The sequence below is a fragment of the Parus major genome, chromosome 3 (assembly GCF_001522545.3).
Source record: "Parus major isolate Abel chromosome 3, Parus_major1.1, whole genome shotgun sequence".
NCBI classification, from domain to species: domain Eukaryota; kingdom Metazoa; phylum Chordata; class Aves; order Passeriformes; family Paridae; genus Parus; species Parus major.
In genome coordinates, this window is record NC_031770.1 from 13,362,646 (window position 1) to 13,377,455 (window position 14,810).

General features: G+C 36.8%; 1 protein-coding gene across 29 annotated transcripts in view; it reads left to right on the top strand.

Moving 5' to 3' along the window:
* Nucleotides 1-14,810, top strand: part of NRXN1 (neurexin 1) — a 670,738-nt gene that overhangs the window by 274,190 nt on the left and 381,738 nt on the right. For 20 of the 29 annotated variants that reach the window (XM_015621249.2, XM_015621250.2, XM_015621265.2 and 17 more), the window contains 3 exons: nucleotides 2,944-3,327; nucleotides 10,895-11,098; nucleotides 13,297-13,323. In XM_015621249.2, the coding sequence (XP_015476735.1) occupies nucleotides 2,944-3,327; nucleotides 10,895-11,098; nucleotides 13,297-13,323 (615 nt within the window). The remainder of the gene's footprint in view (nucleotides 1-2,943; nucleotides 3,328-10,894; nucleotides 11,099-13,296; nucleotides 13,324-14,810) is intronic. The other 9 variants (XM_015621255.2, XM_019005994.2, XM_019005997.2 and 6 more) reach the window with 1 other exon arrangement.

The following is a 14,810-nucleotide window of genomic DNA, read 5'->3' on the forward strand; positions in this document are numbered from 1 at the left end:
CTGTCAGAGATATGTAAAAGGTAATTTGGATATCACCAACAGTGATGGCTGTGTCATTGTCTGTCATGTTTTTCTACCCATAGTCATTAGATACCATGACTGCAATAAGGTTTCAGAGGGCTTCTCACACAGAATATTTTATGGGGTTTCATTTCTTTTGCCTAGGAAGGTAAAAAGTTCATTTCTTTAAGAAGCTGTTGACATCTATTCAAAATAATACTTAAGCTCTCTTCAGGGTAATCCTTTATGACACAGAGAAGAAAAATTTCCTGCTTCAATCTATCACTTTACTATAATTCACAGTCACCAGTTTCCCTTATCATTCACCCTCCTAAGCCTTCTGTGCTTTCAAAGCTTACACTTGGAACACAGAGTAGCAGCTATACTAGCAGAGATTTATCTGTCTTTTTTCTGTGAGCTGAAAGCAATCAAGACATAGATTTTTATTTTTTAATACAAAAGGAGTTCTAGGATTTTTCATTAATTCTTGAAAATACAAATGTCTTTGTCCAGCAGAAAGTAGCTCTGTTCACGTGTAGGAGCTTGCTGTTGGAGGCTGCAGCTGAGTTAACTTCTGTGGGTGCACAAGTGGGTGCTGCCTGAACATGGGTTTAGAGTGTTTGGTCCTAAATTAGCCTGTACATCAACAGATGGCAGCAAGCAACAATAGCAGTAAGAAACACTGCGAGAACAAGTATGATTTATATTTACAATGTCTCTAACATTTTTAAAGATGAAAAGATCTGTTGCCTGTTAGCCATCCTTTCTGATACCCTAGGATGCTCTCTGAAAAGTCTCTCTTGGTTTGACAGGTCATTCACAAGTGTCCTTGTTTGATGCAGCTGATTAATCAAATCAAATCTCAAAATGTTTATGCTTGCATGCCTAAGGTCAAACCTACAGCAAGCATTCCATATGAGTGCCAAGTTCTGCTTCTAGAAGCTGAGAAGCAGCAACAAATTTTTCAAGTTAGCAAACCATAATCATCTTATCAACTTTAAACAGATGGAAGTTTGGAAGAGAAAGTATCTTGTTTCAGCATGCCTATTTCTAACTTACTTTCTTGGAAGTTTGCTTTTTCATCTATGTGATTATTCAACTGACACAGAAAACATGCCTTATGATGCATAAAAGGGAAAACTGACCACATCCTCACTCTTTAGACATGCTTCTAAAGATGCAAAAATGCTATGTAAACCTTTGTTTTATCTTGTTAGTTCTCTTCTGATAGTAGGGAGACTGCTTGTGGTATCCAGACCTTCTAAAATCTCAAGTCTCACATGGGACTTGGACCTCGTGAGACCTTTATCCCAAAGAGCTTTTACTAGTGATGCAAATTCTTCAGGTATTCTGTCAATATTATTGAAAGATGTATTATTGAGATGTTCTGGCCATGTTGTTGAAGTTAATCTACTGAACCAACAAAAGAACAGAAAAAATATAGCTTCCACAGGACTCCATTACTAAAAGAGAAGCCTAAATTTTAGGCTGTACCCAAGTAAGAGAATGATCTTTTTCTGACCTGCCTTTGTTTGCTTAAAACTCACATTTTAGTATGTATGCTGTGTAAAGTGTGAATTTCTTCTCATGCACAACTCCCACCACAGTGGAAGCATTTTCGGTAATCAGTGTTATCTTCTGGAATCTGTTTCAGGCTAACAGTGGAGATGGTGAATCATGTTCTCTTTGTGTATATATATAAATATATATATGTATGCTAAATTCATCATGGCAAATGCAATTCTTCAGTGTCTTGTCACCACTAATACACTTCCATATATATATATATATATATGTATGCTAAATTCATCATGGCAAATGCAATTCTTCAGTGTCTTGTCACCACTAATACACTTCCAATGTTATGCCCAGCAGATAAGCGTTGCATGATATGACTGGTTACTGTAATTATTTTGTGATCTATATAATATTTTGATTTATATTTTGTTGGCTTTTGTACCCATGTAGAGTGATAAGGAATCACTTCTTTGAAGATCTACGTGAAGATTTTTTTTTCTAAGTGATCTTAGTTAGAAATAAAATTAAAATTGGATAGTTATAAGTATGCTCTGTGAATGTATGTACTAAATTTGTTTTTCTGCTTATTCAAATTGTAAGTGTTGCAAACCTCATTATTTTAAACAAAGTACCATCAAAAAAATGTTCTTTGCTGATGATTACATTTTCTTTGTTCAGACAATTCATAAAGAGAACTCTATTTTAGGTTCAGTTTTGTTTATTAAATTTTTAGACTTAAATGGAGAAGTTGTTTCTGGTGTCCTGAAGATGTGTGTACATCTTCTCTCCCTCTCATTGTAACATGCACACATTTAGAGATAAGTGTCAGAGGCATTGATTTTCCCTCCAGAACCACATCACTTCCTTCGTAATGATTGCCTGCCTAGCAGCTGATGAGAGCATTTTCCTTCTGCACTTAAAGAAAAATAAAAAGAGTACTATTTAAAGTCCACTGGAAGTTGTGAGTCTTCCAAAATCCTGTGTGTTTGGGCCCAAACCAAAGACTCAGATTTGCCTCCCAGGTTGAAACCTATCAGTGCAACCCTGGCCTTAAGGCTTTGAAATACATATGAGGGAGTGAAGATATTTTTGTTGTGGCTATTGCACAATGAGGATGTTCCTGAAAATAACTATAAGCTGCATTTCTCCTGTACCTATGAGATCAGTAAGGTGATTTTGACTGGGTTTTTTCATATTGTGCTCATGCAGTGTTGTGCATAAAGGTTTTTTAGATCATTAACTTCCTGGCTACATTGCAATTGAAATACTGAAGTGTATCTATGATTATATAGCTGCACAAATAAAATACCTATGCTTCACTTATAGCTATTTGCCAGGAGCTAATGTGACATGTAGATAAATGAGTAAAAAAAGCAGTACCAAAATCAAATATCTTGAAAATCACGCATTTTATTGTCTTTACAGGGACAATATCTGTGAACACGTTACGTACTCCATATACTGCACCAGGAGAAAGTGAAATCCTTGACTTGGATGATGACTTGTATCTTGGAGGTTTACCAGAAAATAAAGCAGGCCTGGTCTTCCCAACAGAAGTGTGGACAGCACTCCTCAACTATGGCTATGTCGGCTGCATTAGAGATTTATTCATTGATGGTCAAAGCAAAGATATTCGACAGATGGCTGAAATTCAAAGCACAGCTGGAGTAAAACCCTCATGCTCAAGAGAAACTGCAAAGCCTTGCCTTAGCAACCCCTGTAAAAACAATGGTGTGTGCAGGGATGGGTGGAACAGATATGTGTGTGATTGCTCTGGCACGGGGTACCTTGGCAGATCGTGCGAAAGAGGTAGGTTCCATGAGATGAGAGCACATCTACTTTCATGTATTAATAAAAAAGCATAACCATAAAATAAATAAAATTCTGTACAATGATTAAAAATGGTAAACTACCATTAACTGTGCTGAGGCAAAAAAAGCATCCTTGATTTCACTTGAAGTGAGGTGGAGCCCTGCTCTAGGCTCAAAACAGTAATTCTAGGGGAAAGATCTTAAGGGAGACTCTAAGGTGCATGATGAAGTATTAGGTGGCTATGACACAGTCAGTACTGCTGAATATCTCCTAAAATATGCCTCCTTTTGTGTCTCATTGCACATTGCTGAGTTCTGAAAAGCTTTGTGAAAGCAATTTTAAATATTATTGCTTTTTCATGATGCCTTGGAGTGGCCCCTAGAGCAGAGACTAGACAAAGTTAAGAGAATAAAGTGGGTACCTGCTAAAGGCCTTCAATAGATACACCTTGGGCAGTCAAAAGCCTCCCAGAAACTTCACCCAAGAAGGACAAGGGTCATGAGTTTTTCAGACAGATGTAAGTTTGGTCTATTTACATATCAGGGGTTAAGCCTCCAGTTACAGCTTCAGGTAATGAAGTCAGATTCCCCAGTTTATTCCCCTCCCCAATTCACTTTTGTTTATACTTTTTGGGGCCTGAGGCTGTAGGGTGTCCTTGGGTTCCAGGCTCAGGGGAATTGTTTTGTCTGACCAAAGTGTAAGAAGTAGTTAACATTTTGTATGAAGTTCAGAGATACACACTAATGCAGCACAGGATTTGAAAAATATAAAGGTTAAAATCTTAAGGCATCAGCTAAACTGTTGCATTCCACTTCCAAACTGAGATCTTGTTCTCTGCCTGTTTATGTCAATATCAGTATATAATTAAATTTACTTTTGAATTCCACAGTGTCACTTAAATCCATGGCCAGAACTTCACCCAGTCAAAGCAGAAGCATCAGTAGGAACTAACATTTTTTGTTAATCTCTTTTTTAATAGATCCAAGTACCCAAATAAACTGTCTGTAGTTATCAAAAACCTCTGAGCATTTCTCTTACCTAGAAAAGGTAACAATAAAGTTGAAACTCCATTTATTTAGTTGAAAAGGGGGATAGTGACAAGGAAGGCAGATGTTGAGGTTAGTTAATAGATAGAAAAACCTGTAATGTATTTAAAATTGCAGTGTGTTAAAATATATTAATGTAAGAAGGTAAATTATAAAAAATAAATGAATTAAATATTTTAGGGTTGAGGTTTTTTTTGGTTTGTTTTTTTTTTTTTTTACTCTTATTGGAATAGAAAGTGTTTCAATGCCTGGAATTACATTTTTTCATGTCACAGTTGACACAGTATTTTCTTCAGATTTATCTTTAACCTGAAACCTAAACCTAAAGTTTATTGACTAAAACTGTAAGTTCTTTTCATCTAGTTTAATTAATTTTTCGAGTTAGTCAGATAAAACAAAAATGCATTTGTTAGGAAATAAAACCCCCAGTGGATGTTTTAAGTTGTACGTCAGTAGATATGTGCAGTTATGCAGTATGGATACCACTGTGTTATCAGCATTTGCAAGTAGATGCTCAGGTTCTTCTGGGGGGTTTCTCTGTCTCATTTTTGGGCTGTTTGTGCCTTTGGCTGCTGGCCAGCTGCTGAGAGCTCTCCAGCCTGCAGTTCCTGCTGGCAGAGGATAAGGGATGCCTGCTGCATCCCCGCAGCCCTCGGTTTAGCATGGCTGGTGTACCACCCTGTGGCCAAACCCTCCTACTACAGAGGGGCTCCAGCAAAAACCCCATTTGCATTTTCATATTTCCACTGAAAAGCCAGGAACATGTGCCTTAGAGACATAAACACACGCAGATCTGCAAAGAGGCCTCATCACAGAAACTTCCCATACACGTATTGGACAGGTGGTGATATTTTATAAAGAAACATCTCTGCCTTTTACTTCCCACGCCTTATTTTCAAGCCTTGTCCAGCTTAAGGCTTCATTTTCCCAGCGCATTCTCCTGGTGGGAATGGTGGTACTGGGGGGTGGTGGTGTTGACTCTCCCACATTTGGTTTTTGTCCAGCAGAAATGTGTGGCACTTGAGCAGCATGAGATCATTCCCTGCTCCTGGGTTTCCCTGTCCAGAGGGAACTGCACTGAAACGAGATGTCTTCTCAGTAATATTCACATCCCAAGTGGTCATGCATTAATAAGATTATAGCTTTTGGGATTCTGAAAGTGTCGTGTTGGCATCCTGCCACGCAAAGTTATTACAACTACTACCCGTGTGTAGGAACTGATAAACTTTTGTGTTTGGTGATATAAGCAAAAAAAAATCCCGTGTTTGCCATTGCTCAAACTAATTTAAATAAAAGGGGAACACCCTCATTTTGGCAATCAATACAGTCCCACAAAGAAAAGAAAGCTTTAGAATAAAATACTGGAGACTAAACTAGAATATTTAACATTAAATAATTAAGGTGTTTTCGGTAAAAAAAAGTGTGAAGCTACTTTCTATTGCCTTTTTTTTTATTTTTATTTTTCATATTATTTCACCTGAAATAGGAGTCAATATCCATACAATAGCATACAGTACAGAACCTGAAATAATTTAGTGCACAAAACCCCTGAAATATCACAGTGGTCTATATTAATTTGTGTATATATATATATATATATATATATATATATATATATGCACTTCAATTTTATCCTGTTGCAAGTTATATTTGATTTTATTTTTGATTTTCAGTAAGGGTAAACATCAGCATAATCTGTAGATTTGCTTTAGTAGATTATGAAGACTCTAGCAGATGGATGGACAGATGTCACAGCAATACAACTTAGTGTCCTCTCTTACTTGGTGGATCACTGAGTGAGGGACTGCCTCTTGGCCAAGCCTTTTGCAGGTGTATTCTTTTGACTGGATGGCCAGGAACAATAGAAAAATCATCAAACAGGGATAAGAAAAAGTAAGCATACAAAGATTTATGAAGGTGAAATTTCTAAAGAGAAAATCTGTTTAAAGTAGATGTCCATATGTCTGTATGCACAGACCCTTACATCCACTTATACACATTAAAGAAACGTAGCTTTCATTCTTTGTGTTATACCTGGATACTTTAAAATTTTAAAGTGGAAATAATAGAGGTGGCATGAGGATAGACAGCATGAAGAATCAGGTGTTCTAAATACTATACTAATTCCATTACTGTCTTAAATTAACTGATTGGTCCTGTGTGTTAAAGTGGTAACAAACTTATAGTGTGGCTTAGGACCTCAGTCCTGAAATAATACCAGTGTAGGAATTGGGAAGAATAATTTCAGCTTCTATTCACTTATTGTCCAGTAAATAATCACATACAGAGAATTGCTTCTATCAGATTGATGGAAATGTTCCCTATAATTCTCCAGGCTGAAGCTGTGGGCCCAGGTGGTCTGAAGAAGATGCTATGGAGAAAACAGAAAACACCTGGGAAGAGAACAAGGTGTTTAAATTTGACTCAGTAGTAGCCAATATATTTGAATACTCACACAATTTCTAGGAGTAAAGTCATATATAGCAGGGAGCATTTTCAGGGCACGACATTATTGCTCTACTTGTACTGGTAAATAAAACAGGATCAGATAGTAAACCTGAACACTTGATAATAGATGATCCAGATTGCTCATACATATCCTGGCATGACTCTGGACTGTATAGTCTGTCATTTCTGGGCAAAGATTGTGTGGGATTTTAGTGACAGCAGACACAGAGGGTGATTTCATGCTTTAAAAATGGCTCAGTGGGATGCAGTACAATCTTCATATTATTGCAGACACACTAAAACTGAAAAAGCAGGAAAAATTTAATAATTCTGTCTTTGGGACTTCACAGGCACCACAAAGGGTCCAGAGGAAACAAGATCCCGTTTAGTTATTTAAATATGTGCAACAGGCATTTGTACCCACCAAGAATCATGTTTTAAAAACTCCAACTTGACTCCAAAACTTATGAGAAAGAGCCCTGAAATTCAAATGCCTAGTCCATACTTGTTTCACTTTAATTTAAATAAGCTGTGAATTGAAGAATCACATCTATTCAGAAAATTCTACTTCACTCCAAAAATATCCAGTTCAGTATTTCTGAGGGTAGGGGCAGATGTAGGAAAGTTTCCAGAAGAGTGGGTGCCTCAGTCTCTTGAGCAATTTAGGTAATTCCAGCTCAAGTGCAAATTAAGGTCCTGAATCTCCTCTCATGTCAGTACTGATCTGTGCATCCTTGGGTTCAGACACAGAGATAATTGAGGTGGGGGGGTGTGTGGGTACAGAGGAAAGAAGACTAGCGAGCTGTGAAGATTTTAACAAGAAAGAAATTGAAGAAAAAAACTGAGAGAGGAACTGAACCCTTCAGTGGGGGTGGTTTTTAGAGTTTGGTTCATATGTGTGTTTTGGTTGGCTGTTTTTTACCATAGGAGCAGGAACAGTTTGAATTGTCAGGTTTATAAAACTGTCAAAGAATGAATATATATAAAACATTATTTTATATAAATCTCTGTATTATATAATGCCACTTATTTCTTAATAACTCTATTGCATGCACTTACCTGCTCCCACAAAAAAAAAAAGTCAGTAATTATTTTGTAAGGATTTTCTGCTGTTTTTCTTTTCAGCACTATGATTCCAACAGTGATGTGGTAGTAAAACTATGACTTTTTTCCTTCTTTCTTTAAATGAATATCACATCCTAGTCTAAACTTAGTCTATTACAATTTGATCTAATAATTAAGAGAAATGTGAACAAGAGAAAAAAATATATTCTTGTGATACTTGCATGAGAATATTTAGCAGTGGAGATTTCATGCAAAGATTAGAAACTCCTTGGAATTAGTTGCTCCAGAGCAACAAAAAAAAAAGTGGGGGGGGGGAAGTAATACATAATTTTAGCTGAATTGTTCCTTCAAGGTTTTTGTAACTGGTGCCTGATGTCATTCAGGTAATGTTCCTACTGACCAGGCCTTGTAAATTACCAAAACATTCCTGCCAGCTTTGTGCTTGGTTCTGCTTTGTTTGTTTGGATTTTTTGGGGTTGTTTTCTTTTTTGTTTGTTTTTGATTTGTTTATTATTTTCCATTTGCCTTTGCATTTTTGGCTTGCTTTGGTTCTGATTTTGGTTCTGCTTGTGTTTTTCTTTTTCTGTTGGTAGTTTGGGGTGGGGGAGGTTATTGGTTTTTTTTTTATTTTTACTTTTCCTCTCCCCTTTGACACTTTCATATTTAGAAAGCCTGTGCTTTGCAAAAAACATATTAACATATTAAAAGGAGTTAGTTGACATGAGGGGGCTTCCTCATTGCCCAGAGCTTTTAAGTCATTTGGTCTTCTGTTCAGTATCTTTGGACTGTTCTTGGAACATCTGTTCCCAAAATACTGGCACAGTATGGCTTAGGAGGATTAAGTATCTAATCACATCAGGTCTGCTCACCATGGTGTTATTCACAGGCCATCTCCAATTAAATTAAGTCGCCAATTAAGTTCCTTCTCTCCTTTTTCTGCAATTTTAAAAAAAACTCGAATAATTACAGGAAAGTTGGCAAACAGTGGCAGTGCTGATTCTGACAGTTCTCTTTTTTACATTATCCTAAGATAATTTGTTAGCAACAGAACTCTAGCATTGAGGAATGTTGGGTTTACTCTGTATATGAAAACCCTGAGTGCTATTAATGTGATAGATTTTTATAGACAATACAAAATATTTTGTGTTATAATATAATGAAACTTTAGTGTTTTTTTCCTGGAATTCTTTATCTAAATTATGTTTACCTTGATAAAGACCTTGGGAAATTTTTATGCACGGACTAGACAGTTAGATATAGGAAGGAATTGAAAGCCCCTGTTCATGACTTCCCCCAAAAAAACAGAAACCCAACCCCCAAATCAAATAAAAACCACAAAGCATTAAAAAACAAATCCCATTCAACTGAAAACTCTTTGACTTGAAGTTACTTCTCAAATTGTTGCAAGTTAAGTATTTAATCTACTTCACAGAGCAATTTTAGATTTAAAAGATGTTGAAAACGTGATTACCTGCATAGTCAGAAATCATCAAACCTGTAAATACATTCTTATAACCTATTACATCTAAGGACTTTCACAGCAGACTCAGTAACCACTTTTTTCCCAACATCAGACTGTATTCTCCAAGTTTGTATTGGGGGAATTTAAAGTTCTTTACACAGGAGACAGTTGTCCAGAGCAGCTGTGGATGCCCCACCCCTGGAAGTGTTCAAGGCCAGGTTGGATGGGGCTCTGAGCAGCCTGGTCTAGTGGGAAGTGTCCCTGCCCATGGCAGGGGACATGGGTGGATCTGGGTGATCTTTAAGCTTCCTCCTAACCCAAGCCATTTTCTGATTGTTTTAGTGAAAATATCATCTATCACCTTTGCCTATCAGGGAATTAGCAGAACATTTTGTCCTTCCATGGATCGTGCAGGCTGGAAGTCTTGAAGATCTTATCTGCCTTTAGCAGCCTACAAGATATGCTATGGGAACAATTTTGGCAAACGTAGTTGTGATACTTAACATAGTATTAGTCCTTGAAAATATTATTGACACCACAATAAACTTTTAGATAACTGTCTCCATTACACTGAAGCAAATTGAACCATAGAGAAGCTTCCCAGAGGTGCTCTCTGCCCACAAGGTTTGGCTGTACTGCCAAAAAGGACTTAAAAATATGGTTCAGAAATGTGTTTCCTTTGCTTTCTAGGAACTGCAGTGCCTCCTTGTGATCAGAAATGCAGTCTCTTTGCTACCTTTCTCTTTACCAGCCTGGAAGCTGGAAAAAAAAGCTTGTGACTGGTTGCTCTGGGGGTCTAACAGACTGTGACTGCTCTGTGCCAGAGCCTCTGGCCAGGAGGGTTTCCTGGAATGTCTAAAAGTGACAGTTCTTTGCTCATCTTGGGGGTTTGAAGATGTTACCCTCAATATGCCAATTCCAGTCTCAATCCTCTTGCTGAGGCTGTCATAGCATTCATATAAGCATTTTTGAGTCCATACCATGGATTTTGCAGTCATGGAACAGCCTGTGCCCCATCCAAACTGTGCTGGGGACAGCCACACATTTCAGGAGAATTTTTACTCGCCATATGACAATTTCAGCCCACGGCTGTAGCAATGCCAATAGGTTTGTACATGAAGCATCCTAAGGTGATTGTCTAGGGGAATGACAGGCAGGCAGTGGGCTTTTGTTCAGGTTACCTGAATATCTTTTACTGATTTGACATATTTTGAGAAATACAGGCCTGGTCTTTCAAGCATTGCCTTACAGGTGATTTTGCTGATCTCGTTGAAGATGCACACGTGACTGGCTGGGTCATTAAAGAACAATTTAGTTTCTTTAAAGAGCACCAAGATATGCCACTTAAAAACAAAACAAATCAAAACAAACTCTAACAAAACCCCAAATCCAACTTCCCTTGTGTCTCCCAGTAATAATAATAATAATGAAAAGTAATATGTAATTTTTCTGCATCATGCTGACTTTGTACACCATCTTACCTTTAAGGAGTTTCAGTAGAGTATAATTCTTTAACAACTGATTTTCTCCTTTGTGTTTCCAGAGGCAACAATTTTAAGCTATGATGGAAGTATGTTTATGAAAATACAGCTTCCTGTGGTGATGCACACAGAGGCCGAAGATGTTTCTCTAAGGTTCAGGTCTCAGCGAGCTTATGGCATTTTAATGGCGACAACTTCCAGGGAATCTGCTGATACCCTTCGGTTAGAGCTGGATGCAGGACGAGTTAAGCTAACGGTCAACCTAGGTAACAACCTCTTCCTCCAAGAAATTAACATTTTCTTTACATTTTTCTTTTTGCTTGCAAACATTTATGAAACAGCCTGTTTTAACATTAAAAGTAAACTGAAATGTTATATAAACACACATCAATGCAGCATTTGCATATGTACACAAATACACGACCATTATTACAATTTATTTTGTTTTCTTTTGCATTTTTGTATTCTTTATTTAGTCTTAACATTACCCATCACAATATTTTTGTACTGTTGTGTATTATGAAAAAAGAAGACAAGTTCATCAGTGGTATGTTTTGGCTAAATTGGCTTTTTTGATTGTGGAAGATTGGTCTCCCTCCACAATTTCTTCAGAATAGCAATTTCACAATTTCAGTGTGCAAGCAGAGACAACATATATGAAGGTCAGCTCAGTTTTACTTCCACCAATTAATCTATGACAAGCAAATATATCAAAGACTTTCTGGTTTTAACACTGAAAATGTTGCAGCTAGATACTCCCACTGATGGATTTCTTGGTCTCCTTTTTTTAGGTGTCAAATATATATTAAATCCATCTCCTCTTTTTTAAACAACTCTGTAGTGGTATTTTTGTAGTATCGAACGATAACACAACCCTTCAATGCCCAAAGACTGCGGCCCTCAGCAAACAGCCTTGTGAACACAGGAGGCACAAGCCCTTTTACAGAAAAAAATAAAATAAAATTGGTTTCCTTGTTTAAAATATGACAGACAAATGTCAGGTTATGGTTTTCTCTAGTTTAAAAAAAAAAATAGTAGATAAAGAAATAAAAGCACTTCTGCCACGTTTATGAATAAGTCCAAGTCAGGATCTGAAACAGAACAGGAGTATGCTCAGGAAAATGCACATCCCATGCAGCTATCCCCATTCAGGGGGATGCTATTTTTCAAGGGAATGAAGTATTTTATTACTTTAGTCATAGACTTAGAAAGAAGGGAGTGTGGGCTAAGAAAATAACCACCTGGGCCTCCAGTTCATCAAAGTGTCACTCACTGAAACGCTGCCCTGGTGTTTAGCGGTGAGGAGGGAGAAGGAGGAGCAAAGGGTGTCGCGGGTGACCCTTCCCTGCCTGTCCCCTCCTGCAGGGAGGCCACGGCGGGAGGCTCTGAGCTCTTTCTGTAAAGGGGCTGTGCAGGTGCTGCTCCTCGGCTGTTTGCAACCACTTTTCTGATGCGGTTGACGACACATGACAAACTCAGCTATATGGAAACAAAATCTAGGTTTGATGGTATACATGTTCCTCAAAGGTGTAAAGCAGGAGTAGCCATACAAACCGAGTAGCGTGGTGTAGGGTCTGGGGTTTGGCTTTTTGTTTTGGCTTTTTTTTATTAAGTAATAAATGAATGCAGGTAGCCCGGCAGAGGATCGTGCACAGATCACGTTATTCACTTTACATACAAAACACCACCCTCTGCCTACTTCTATAGTTCATGAAAGTCAATAAAAACTAAATAAGTCCATGCCCTAACAATAGTGTTCCTTCCTCCGACACAACTTTCTTTTTTTTCCCTTTCTCTTTTTTATTTGTTTATTTTTTTTAGTCAGGCAAGAAAATAATCTTAAAATAGAAAGGATTCTCTTCATTCTCTAATGAGTGTTTATAAATAAGTGATTTTTTTTCCTCTGTATTATTATAGCTTTAAAGTAGTCACCGTTCATTTCTAAAATCTAGACTTTAAGGATGTGTAAGCCCACAAGCCCTTATTTTGGGCCTGGGTGATGAGCTGTGTGTCAATCCTTAGCTTTTGAAGATGAGCCTTTGAGGTTATACTATCCACAAGTTGTCCAAGGTGTCTGATTGGGGCCTGGCCTGCTCTATGACCCATTGTGACGGAGCACTTTCTAATTGCACTGAGAGAAATTACCTGTTCTTTCACAGATGGGGAGAAAGTTGCAGCCTGCCTCAGTTAAGCATCTTTGACTTTTAATCCTGACTTTTCACTTAGATTTGTCACCATGTAGCTTTGTTTGAAATTGGCCATTTTTTACCCTATTTGTCGTTTCTATTGGTAAAGACTTATCGCAGTATATCTGGGTTATAACACTGTGTAAAGACTGATGATATGGAGTGGCCATATTTGCATGTGTCTGTCCCCGGAAGGGTGGACTGTGATTTTATTGGATGTCTGCAGCTATTACCTTGAAGGATAAATTTTCATTTTTCATCTATTCTTCCCCATCTAGACTGTATCAGGATTAACTGTAATTCCAGTAAGTGCCTATTCAAACTTTTTAAAATGTTATTCCACCATTATAAAATATGCAAACTAGAATGACAAAGATTGTGGACAGCTTGCAAGCATTTTATAGTTTATTAATGAAATGTGATGATTAATTATCACTGTGTAAAAAGTCATCATATACTTTAGCACTTGTTTTTTGTCCTTCCCATGGGACTTAACATTAACCAAAATATTAAAAAGGAAGCAATCTACAGGTTGTAAACAAGCCTAGAGGAAATGGTGCCTGTACTAATGTATTATTCTAGATGGGCTATTTTATTGACAGTAGCCATAGAATTTTTGAACCAGCATTTCTGATAAGCTGTTGCACACTTTTCCCCCATGTCCTCTTTCTAATTTTCCTGACATTTTACCTTCCGCTTGTGGTTAGATTGTTGGAACATAATACAAAAATTTCTATTTTACAATCCCCCTAGACAATTACCTATATTTACTGGCTGGTTACAGCACAATTTGGTTTTGCTAAATCTTTGATTTATGGAAATGTGATACATTGCATTAAGGACATTATTAATTCTGAGAATGACTATTTCTATGATGATTTTTTACACTCTAATTATGTTAAAAATCCTTGAATTGAACAATTTTTCTCTGTGATATGCATGTTTATGAAACAGAGGGAAACATTTGCCAGATGACTGGACTAAATTTTAACTTCTCTGATATTATTTGGATTAAGAGGCTATATTCTGAAAGGAGAAAAAGGACTGTGATTTTATTTTGAGTCTATGGAATTCCTGAATGGTGTCAACAAAATTATTGATAGTAAGTATGGTAGATTTGAGTTTTGGGTTGTTTTTTTGTTTCCCTTCCTAACAGGTTTTGCAGGCCAGAGGACTGGCTTTATGAAAATAGAACAAAAAGCTAAACAACAAACTGCACAGGTTTAATTTGTAGTTGGTAAGAATTAAAATATATGAACATAACATTCCTTAACAGTTTTATAACCCATAAAAAAAAAAAGGATCTGTAGTTATTGTTAATGTGTCATTTGCTAATAGATTCTTCAATGAATATTTTTTACAAGACAAAAATACAAGAAATTTGTTGAGGCAAATATTTAATTTAAACTGTTTTTAAATTCAGAGAGAATTCAGTACAATAAAGGAAATGCTTGTAATCACTAATGCATAAAGATATCAACCTCAAATTAAAATGAAAATAATAAAAAAGTAAAAAATTCTCACTTATAAACACAAATATTTCCTATTTCCACTTGCTAAAATATATAAAATCATGAAAAATCTCAGAAGCATTTTCTTGGTCTGCCACAGGACACTATCCTTTTCTACTAATGAAATCTCAATTAGAAAAAAAAGTGTAAGATAAGCAGCTTTTTGGGCAGAACTGTAATGAGTCTGCTTGCTGCTGGTAAATTCCATTTTTTCCCTAGGAAAAACAATATCACCTTTTTCCTAACTTCCTTAATAAAATCTGAAAATCCCTCTGAAAACA